The 9,821-nt window shown below is 44.3% G+C and overlaps 1 protein-coding gene across 1 annotated transcript in view; it reads right to left on the reverse strand.

The window, feature by feature from the left end:
- Positions 1-9,821, reverse strand: part of LOC311222761 (PDZ and LIM domain protein 5-like) — a gene marked incomplete at its 5' end in the record, with an annotated part of 145,054 nt that overhangs the window by 54,501 nt on the left and 80,732 nt on the right. Inside the window, 2 exons of the mRNA XM_084307385.1 lie at positions 6,505-6,530; positions 7,329-7,350. Coding sequence (XP_084163511.1) covers positions 6,505-6,530; positions 7,329-7,350 — 48 coding nt within the window. The remainder of the gene's footprint in view (positions 1-6,504; positions 6,531-7,328; positions 7,351-9,821) is intronic.

Here is a 9,821-nt window from a genome sequence, read left to right on the forward strand (position 1 = left end):
TGGAGGCTGAGGTCTCAACCCGCCAGCTGGACGCTGACCGCCACCGGGTGGACGCCGAGATTAAAATGAAGCAGCTGGAGCTTGAAGCTGCTAAGATTGGGAGTCCTACTCAACCCTCTTCCACGGCTGTGGGGGCTTACGACGTGAGTAGACTAATTTCTCTTGTACCTCAATTTCGTGAGGCGGAGGTAGACGCATATTTTAATGCTTTTGAGCGGGTGGCTACGTCTTTAAAGTGGCCTAAAGAGGTCTGGGCTCTCTTACTGCAATGTAAGTTAACGGGAAAAGCCCAGGAAATGCTGTCTACCCTCCCTCTGACTGACAGTTTGTCGTATGACTTAATCAAGACGGCTGTGCTTAGAGCCTATGAGTTAGTGCCAGAGGCGTACAGGCAAAAGTTTAGAACTCACAGAAAGTTACCTGGCCGGACTTTTGTGGAGTTTGCTCGGGAGAAAGAATCCCTATTTCATCGGTGGTGCAGGGCTTGTGATGTAGCTGATTTTGATTCTCTGTCTGAATTAATGTTACTGGAGGAGTTTAAAAATAGCCTAAATGACCGTTTAGTGACTTATCTCAATGAGCATAAAGTTGAGACGTTGGCACAGGCGGCGGTGCTCGCTGATGAGTTTGTGCTTACTCATAAACAGTCATTTGGTACACTAAGACAGGAGGATAGAGGTTTTTATCCCTCTGCTCGGGCTCCAGCTAAAGTGCACACTAGCCCACCACGTTTGTTATCTCCCCGCTACAGGGAGGAGCGGGAATGCTATCATTGTCACCGGGTGGGTCATATTAGAGAGAACTGTCAAGCGTATAAACGCACACAGTCTACGCCAAGTGGTCGGCCAAAGGAGGTTGGTTTGGTGCAGACGGTGATAGTTCCACAGTCAGTAGTCCCCACGAAAATGTGTGGTGACCTGGAGCCCAGTTACGAACCGTTTATGTTGGACGGCATGGTTTCTCTCAGTGGTAGTGAGTTGGACCAGCGTCCGGTGCGCATACTGAGAGATACTGGGGCAGCGCAGTCTTTTATCTTGTCGGACGTGCTACCGTTTAATCATGAGTCATCAAATGGCTCAAGTGTGTTGGTGCAGGGGATCGAGATGGGTTTTGTGTCGGTGCCCCTCCATCTGATACACTTAAACTGTGGTTTAGCACAGGGGGTGTTCAAAGTGGGCATTCGCCCGTCGTTACCGGTACGGGGTGTCACTTTCCTGTTGGGTAACGACATCGCGGGTGGCAGAGTTATGCCCGTTTTGGAGGTTTTAGAGCGCCCTGAGGTTTTGCGTCCAGATGTGTTGGCGCAACAGTTTCCCCAGGTGTTTACAGTTTGTGCAGTCACCCGTGCTCAAGCACGTAAGTTGGGTGAGATAGTTGATCTGTCGGAGTCTGTGCTAGCTACACAGTTGTCTGGCGCGCCTATTTCCCCACTTGTGTTTGTTCCACCTGCTATAGAGACGAGTGACAGTAATGCGCTTCAGCAGTATACGCTCACCTCTGAGACAACGCATTTACCCATGACTAGAGGTAATCTGATCGTTGCTCAGAAGGAGGATGCTAGTTTAGCAAAATGTTTTGCTGCTGCTCTTGCCCCAGAGACAGCTAAGAACAAGGAGGTAGCCTATTTTGTTGAGAATGATGTGCTAATGCGGAGGTGGAGGTCACGGATGGATTTTGGTAATGAGTGGAGTTATGTTACCCAGATTGTTGTGCCAACACCGTATCGACAGTCTGTTTTGTCTTTAGCTCACGATCATCCTTGGTCGGGACATCTAGGCATCACCAAGTCCAATGACAGGGTTTTGAAACACTTTTTTTGGCCCGGGTTAAAGGGGGATGTGACCAGGTTCTGTAATTCTTGTCATGTGTGTCAAGTTACAGGGAAGCCTAATCAGGTTATTAAACCTGCCCCGCTTCACCCAGTCCCAGCGATGGGGGAGCCGTTTGAGCATGTGATAGTGGATTGTGTTGGTCCCCTGCCGAGAACGAAGTCTGGTAACGAGTTCCTTTTAACAATTATGTGTGTAGCGACTCGGTACCCTGAGGCTATTCCTCTTAGAAAGATAACATCTCAGTCTGTAGTGAAAGCTCTGATCAAGTTTTTTTCTACGTTCGGGCTGCCAAAAGTCTTGCAAACGGACCAAGGTACTAACTTCCTTTCAGGAATATTTGAGCAGGTGTTATCATCATTGTCTATTTCTCACAGGATCTCAAGTGCGTATCACCCTGAGTCGCAAGGTGCCCTGGAGAGGTGGCATCAGACCTTCAAGTCGGTGTTACGCAAGTATTGTATGGAGAGCGGCAGAGACTGGGATGAAGGTGTTCCCCTAGCTCTGTTTGCTGTGCGAGAAACAGTTCAGGAGTCACTGGGTTTTAGCCCAGCAGAGCTGGTGTTTGGGCATTCAGTGAGGGGTCCTTTAAGGGTATTAAAGGATCAGTTAATGGGGGAGGCTCTGCACACCGTACCTCCAAAGAGAGGGGTTTTGAACTATGTGTGTAGATTTAAAGAGCGGCTGCATGAGGCGTGTAGTATCGCTAAGGAGAGTCTCTCTGCTGCTCAGGGTTCAATGAAACGGCAGTTTGACAAAAAAGCGGTTCCACGTTCTTTCCAGTCTGAGGACTTGGTTTTAGTTCTGTTCCCCATCCCTGGCTCTTCTTTGAGTGCTCGTTTTTTTGGCCCTTATGCTATCGAGCAGAAATTGAGCAATACTGACTATGTAGTCAGGACGCCTGACAGGCGAAAGAAAACCCGTGTTTGTCACATTAATATGTAGAAGCGTTATCTTCCCAGGGACAACCTGCAGCTGGAGAAACAAAGTACGCCCCCAGGGGCCGCTGTGGGAGCTGCAGTAGCAGGAGTGAGAGGAGTACCAGTGACTGTGGTTACTGTTCCTTCTACTCTGCCAATAAGTGATGAGGATGGTTTGAATGGTTGTGAGGTCCAGCAGCAGACTCCTCGTTTATGCAACTCAGAGATGTTGTTGATCCTTCCCTCCCTGATGCCACACTTGGGTAAGGAGCAGGAAGCTGACATGGTGGCGCTCATTAACAGTTATCCCATTTTGTTTGGGGATGTCCCAACCCGCACTACCGTTCTGGAACACGACATTGATGTCGGTAATGCAAGGCCAGTCAAACAGCATCCTTATAGGGTAAATGCGGTAAAAAGGGAAATAATGAAACAGGAGGTGGCATATTTACTGGAGCATGATTTGGCTCATCACAGTTTGAGCCCGTGGAGCTCACCATGCCTGCTGGTTCCGAAACCAGACACCACTCATCGGTTTTGCACTGATTATCGAAAGGTAAATGCAGTAACCATTCCTGATTCTTTTCCTATGCCGCGCATCGACGATTGTGTAGATACCATTGGGTCAGCCCGGTATGTGACGAAATTGGATCTTTTAAAAGGGTACTGGCAGGTGCCACTCTCGCCAAGGGCCTCTGAAATATCTGCGTTTGCTACGCCCGATGCTTTCCTGCAGTATTCTGTGATGGCGTTCGGGATGCGTAACGCACCGGCTACGTTTCAGAGACTGGTCAACATAGTGTTGGGGGATGTGCCCAACTGCACAGCATATCTGGACGATGTGGTGGTGCATTCAGTGAGTTGGTCTGCTCATGTGAGCTCATTGAGAACCGTATTCCAGCGGTTGGCAGACGCTTCTCTGACACTGAACTTGGCAAAATGCGAGTTCGGTAAAGCGACAGTGACCTACCTGGGGAAACAGGTGGGCGGTGGTAAGGTGCGTCCTCTAGGAGCCAAAATAGAGGCCATAACCATGTTTCCAGTACCGACCACACGACGAGAGCTACGTCGTTTTCTTGGGATGACAGGTTACTACAGGGGGTTCTGTAAGAATTTTTCCTTGGTTGCAGCCCCTCTGACTGACCTAATCAGTCCCTTGGTACCATACCAGTGGACGGCCAGGTGTCAAGCGGCTTTTGAGAGCTGTAAGGCCCTTTTATGTAGTGCTCCGGTTCTAAATGCTCCTGATTTCAGTAAGCCTTTTTCTATTGAGGTTGATGCGAGTTGTGTGGGTGCTGGTGCGGTTCTGACGCAGGTGGATTCCGAGGGTTTGGTCCATCCTGTGGGCTACTTCTCAAAGAAGTTTAGTGGCAGCCAGACACGCTACTCAACAATAGAGCAGGAGACGTTGGCATTGCTGCTGGCGCTCCAATTTTTTGAGGTCTATGTGGGATCGAGTGTGGAGCCTGTGGTGGTCCACACAGACCACAACCCGCTTGTTTTTTTGCACCGCATGTATAACCACAACCAGCGGTTGATGCGGTGGTCTCTGCTTATGCAGGGGTATAACGTGGTGGTCCGGCACAAGAAGGGCACAGAGAATGTGTTTGCCGATGCCCTTTCTCGGGGGTAGCCTGTTGGAACAGGTGTTTTGCTATTCGGGATGGTTGGGTGTTTGTTTTATTTGTTCTATGGTGACTGATGGAGTGTGTGTTCGTCGGCCATGGGCTGACTCCTTGGGGGGGGAAGTGTTACGGACTCTGTCCTTATTTCATTCCTTATTTCATTATGTATTATGTATGCATGTAATATTATATTGTGTGGGTTATTATTATTAGGCAGGTTGTAGTGTTTTCTTGTCTCCCTCCTATATAATCTATCTACCTCTCAGGGTCAATCACCATTCCACTCCAGCCAACAGAAGAAGCAGCAGCAACCACAGCTGAGGCTCATCAGCCTAATTGGCCTCCACATCCCTTCATATAATCCCTGTGTATGCATTGTTAGCTAGAGCTCTGTCGGTGTATGTGGGTAATTATATCTGGTGGTGTTGTGGTAGAGCTCTCATTGTTTTTTGTGTATGAGCTAGTTAAAGCTCTGTTGAGCCCATGTTTAGTGCATGAGCTAGTTAAAGCTCTGTTGAGCTCATGATTGGTGCATGAGCTAGTTAAAGCTCTGTTGAGCTCATGTTTTGGTGCATGAGCTAGTAGAAAGCTCTGTGGAGCTGTTGTTTGTGTGAGAGCTGGTCAAGGCTCTGGTTTTCTAGCAATTCCCTATAGTATTGTACCGTTTTGTGATCCTGCCTGTTGTACATTTCTGTTTTACCCATAACCTGTTTCTGTATTTATGTATTCCTCGTCACCCAGCTTATGGTGATTGTTTTTCTTATATATTAACCTTTTGTTTCGCACACAGGGACATTGAGGGCAGTGAAGATACCCTGGGGTCTACATCTGCATCACGTAGGAGAACCACTGTTAAAGACACCAGCTTAGAGTGAGCACCACCTCCTGTACTTTGGGGCGTCCGTGCCTGTAAAGGGGGGGGGGCTTTTGTTTTATTTTGATATTATTTGGTGCTCACTGGTAGGTCCTCTTTGCTCTCTGTGTTGCTGATCCTCACTTGTGTAAAATAAATATTGTTATTTTACAACCCGTCTATGGTGTTTTGTGTCACTGCATCCTCACCTATCCTGTCTGTGGCCTAGTGTTGCGTCTCCCCACGGGGGCACGTAACACTGATACAACACTGATACAACACTGATACATCACTGATACAACACTGCACTACTCAACCTCAGTATGTTTGCTTCTATCAAGGACGTCCCATTGATTAGCTACACACTTGTAATGCCATGCAATGAAATTACTTCAATTTTAACACTATACTGTACTGTGTATGACCATGAGTAGATGGGTTGTCATGCAGTCGTGAAGTGATCAGTCATCTGGGATGTCAAGTTTTTTTTTTTTTTTTTTTTACCCAAATGTGGTACATTTTGGATGTGGCTGTTTGTTTACATGATGTTGGGGCTGATTTAGTTTGATATAAAAACTAAAGTGAAAATCAGTTTTGGCTGATTTAGTATGGTATACAAACTAATGTGGAAATCAGTTTGGGCTGATTTAGTATGGTATACAAACTACAGTAATGTGGAAATCAGTTTGGGCTGATTTAGTTTGATATAAAAACTAAAGTGGAAATCAGTTTGGGCTGATTTAGTATGGTATACAAACTAATGTGGAAATCAGTTTGGGCTGATTTAGTATGGTATACAAACTAAAGTGGAAATCAGTTTGGGCTGATTTAGTTTGATATGAAAACTAAAGTAGCTGGTGGATCTTTCAATTAACCAGTCACGTTGGCTGGGGAATAAAAACGTTTATGTTATTCTATAAATCAAGGTTGGCTGATATAAAAACCAAATAGCTTAATTTAAGAAATCTGGCAGCTGGGGCTGGGTAATGGAAATCAAATGTCCCTCTTTTGTTACATCCAGCATATAACAACATCAAGTCATTGCAAGGGAACTCAGGTGTGGTGCAATAAGAGGCCCGCTCTGCTATACATATAATGTTTCTGGTGTATCTATTGTTACATGTAATGACAATGACAATTAATGATATGCAACTAAATGACGTCACAGTTAAAGCGAAGGCATGCAGACAAATCCATGCAGAGATGGACTGAAAGCAGAATCAGTCAAGCGAGAAAGAAATAAGACTAAAGTAATCTGGCATGCTTCAGACACTGACTTTGTGACTGCAGAAACGGTAACTGTCTGTCGAGCAGAGAAAGAATGAGAGATGGAGAGAGAGGGAGAGAGAGAAAGAGATATAGTGAAAGAGAGAGATAGAGAGAGAGAGAGAGAGAGAGAGAGAGAGAGAGAGAGAGAGAGAGAGAGAGAGAGAACAAGAGTTGAAATCTGTTAAAATTATCATACAGGGAAGGAAAGAGAACAAGGTACGTACAGTGTGACATATCAAAGCACAGACAAAGGTCCCCTCTGAAACAAAGCACACTGCAGCTCATAAAGGCACTTGCTCGCTCACTAACTAGGCACACAGAGACGCTGAGGCAAGGCATGCACCTCACCTGCAGCTCATAAAGGCACTTGCTCGCTCACTAACGAGGCACACAGAGACGCTGAGGCATGCACCTCACCTGCAGCACAGACAGCACATAAATGACTTCACCGATGTGAAGTGCAGGAAAGGAAAACAGCCACATGACGTTAATACAATTGGAAACATGCGGAACCCTGGGGGTACAGATGTCGGGAATAACTCTTTATTGGAACAGAGCACTTCAAGGAAAAGACCTCCTCTCCTCGTGAATTATCGGCACAGGCTGTAGTTAAATGCATGATCCATATATTCCTAATCAATCAAAGTGAATGTGTCTTCTGGACCCCCTTAAGTCTGGGTGACTGAATAAACTGCACCATTAATTCACTTGATAGCACACACGTAATCACAGATAATGGACCAGATTCATGAAGGTGGTGATCTGTGTGGGTTTGATATCCATCACTCTGCCTCAGTGTGTAAAGTAGCCAAAAGTCAACATCTGCTCTTGCCTGTCCAGAAAAGAAGTATGGACTGGAAAGAAAACATAGAAATGTCAATAGATCAGACTGAGTAGACAGATAAAAAAGATGGCATGATTCGTCTCAGGCTCCACACGTATGTGAGGATACAGTAGACTTGAGAACCCCATTTAAAAAAAAATTGTCATCTGTCATAGCAGATTCCTACGCAGAACTGTCTCTACACCTGCATTGTACATCACAGCCTGTACACACCTTCACCCAGGGGAGAAAACATTTGTACCAAATCGGGACATCCAAGATCAAATTAGTTTGAAAGAAAATGCAGCTATAACTTCAGTCCCTTCAGGATTTCAAGGGACTGATTTTTTTTTGTGATTGTTGCCATCAGAAATGCTTGCTTTTGCAACAGCTTTTCTCCAAAATTGCAATGCAATTAGCAAGGTTTTATGTTAATTTATTGTTGTAAAATTGCAGGTCTTGGTAAAAATTGCAAGTTGATTCAAAATTGTGATTATTATTAGGAAATTATATTAAAAAATTTAATAAATAAATTAACATGTTATTTAAAAACGTACCCTGAATGTCTTATGTCATCATAATACAAAGTTTACGAACTGACTTGTATGCAGTGATGAACAGTCTTTCCCAGTGGAACATAAGTAATGTGAACGTAACACATGGGTACGCATGTTATGCTTGCAAATTATGCTAACGTTAGATAGCAGTGTTGATAAGAAGGAGCTGTCTGCCAACAAATATATTGTTTCATCAGATAACAAATGTATTCACAAAATGGATCACCATCCAACGTTATTGAAGACTCCGGTGTCCGGTAAGTACTTATGATTACTTTCCCTAACTATTTTGTGACCACAGCATTTTCTACGTTATGTGCATATATATATAATTATATACAGGTGCAGCTCGATAAATTAGAATATTGTGGAAAAGTTATTTTATTTCAGTAATTAAATTCAAAAAGCGAAACTCTCGTAGATTATAGATTCATTACACACAAAGTGAAATATTTCAAGCCTTTATTTGTTTTAATTCGGATGATTATGTCTTACAGCTCATGAAAGCCCAAAAGTCTGTATCACCAATAAATAAATAAAAAATAGATGTATTTTTCTTTTGTATATAGAAATGTCGGCCTTCTGAAAAGTATGTTCATGTATGTTCACTCAGTACTTGGTTGGGGTTCCTTTTGCACAAATGACTGCACCAATACAGCTAAATATATAGACTTGTCCACGATATTCTAATTTATTGAGCTGCACCTGTATACACTCATATATCCAGCTTCTTATTTGGCTCAGATTTGAACATTTACTGCGGAGAAATCGTGGCAATGACCTGGAGGGACTGTGACTGAATTGGGTGTATTTCGTGGAGGGACTGTGACTTTGAATTGGGTGTATTTCGTGGAGGGACTGTGACTTTGAATTGGGTGTATTTCCTGGAGGAACTGTGACTTTGAATTGGGTGTATGAGTATCACTAATAACCAAAAGTTAAGCTTGTCTGACCGTTTATAAGTTAGGCAGTGATGTAGTCATCAGAAAAGTAAACAGACTATAGTTGTATGTCTTTTTTGCATAAGGAAACTAAGCATAAGCGCTCATCGTCATTTCCATGGACGCAGTGAATAAACAAGGCTGCATGGATGCTGTGGTAATTTAACATTGTATCACTTATATAACTTATTTATAAAAGAATTAAAAAAAAAACATGGGGGAACAATAATATAAGTATAATTTATTCAATATATTAAGGGAAAGAGTAAAGGTAGCAGCGGTTAGTTTACTCTCTGTTTGGGCCGAGATGTTTGACAGGAGAATGCTGTCCTAGCTAAGGCCCATATCAGAGGCAGCGGAGGGGGGTGTAGCCAGTGCATACTGATTGTTAAAGTCACTCAATGTCTCCCAAAGCAATATTGCTATGTGCCTCTTTTCACTCGACCTTGTTGCCAACGAATAATGTGTCAACTTGAGTGTCAAATCAAGAAATAGCACATTTGATCTTTTTGTTAACGTCTTAAGCTGGTCCTCCTGACCCTGGCTATAGCCCCACTTGGCCTTGTGGAAACCTGGTAACTGACTGACCGAGTGAACTCCACACAGCTTGGAGTTACCGGCGCAGGCTAAATATATACAGCTTACTCACAGCCTCGACTAGTACACCGAGTCCCAACGGGGAATGTTGGGGAGGGGTTGGAAAGAGGGGTTTGAGAGAGATGAGCGGTGGAGTGGAGGGATGACTATGGAGGGATAATAATGGAGGATGTAATGGAAAGAGAGATAGAGAGAGATAGATAGAGAGAGAGAGAGAGAGAGAGAGAGAGAGAGAGAGAGAGAGAGAGAGAGAGAGAGAGAGAGAGAGAGAGAGAGAGAGAGAGAGAGAGAGAGAGAGAGACAGAGATGTTGTCTTGCTATTTTAGCCTACAGTAGATGACTAAGAATAAGGCTCACACATGTACAATAATTTTTTTGTGATTGAAACTTGTTTATTCCATGCATTC

Source organism: Notolepis coatsorum (genome assembly GCF_963971535.1).
Source record: "Notolepis coatsorum genome assembly, chromosome: 1".
In the NCBI taxonomy this organism is placed as follows: domain Eukaryota; kingdom Metazoa; phylum Chordata; class Actinopteri; order Aulopiformes; family Paralepididae; genus Notolepis; species Notolepis coatsorum.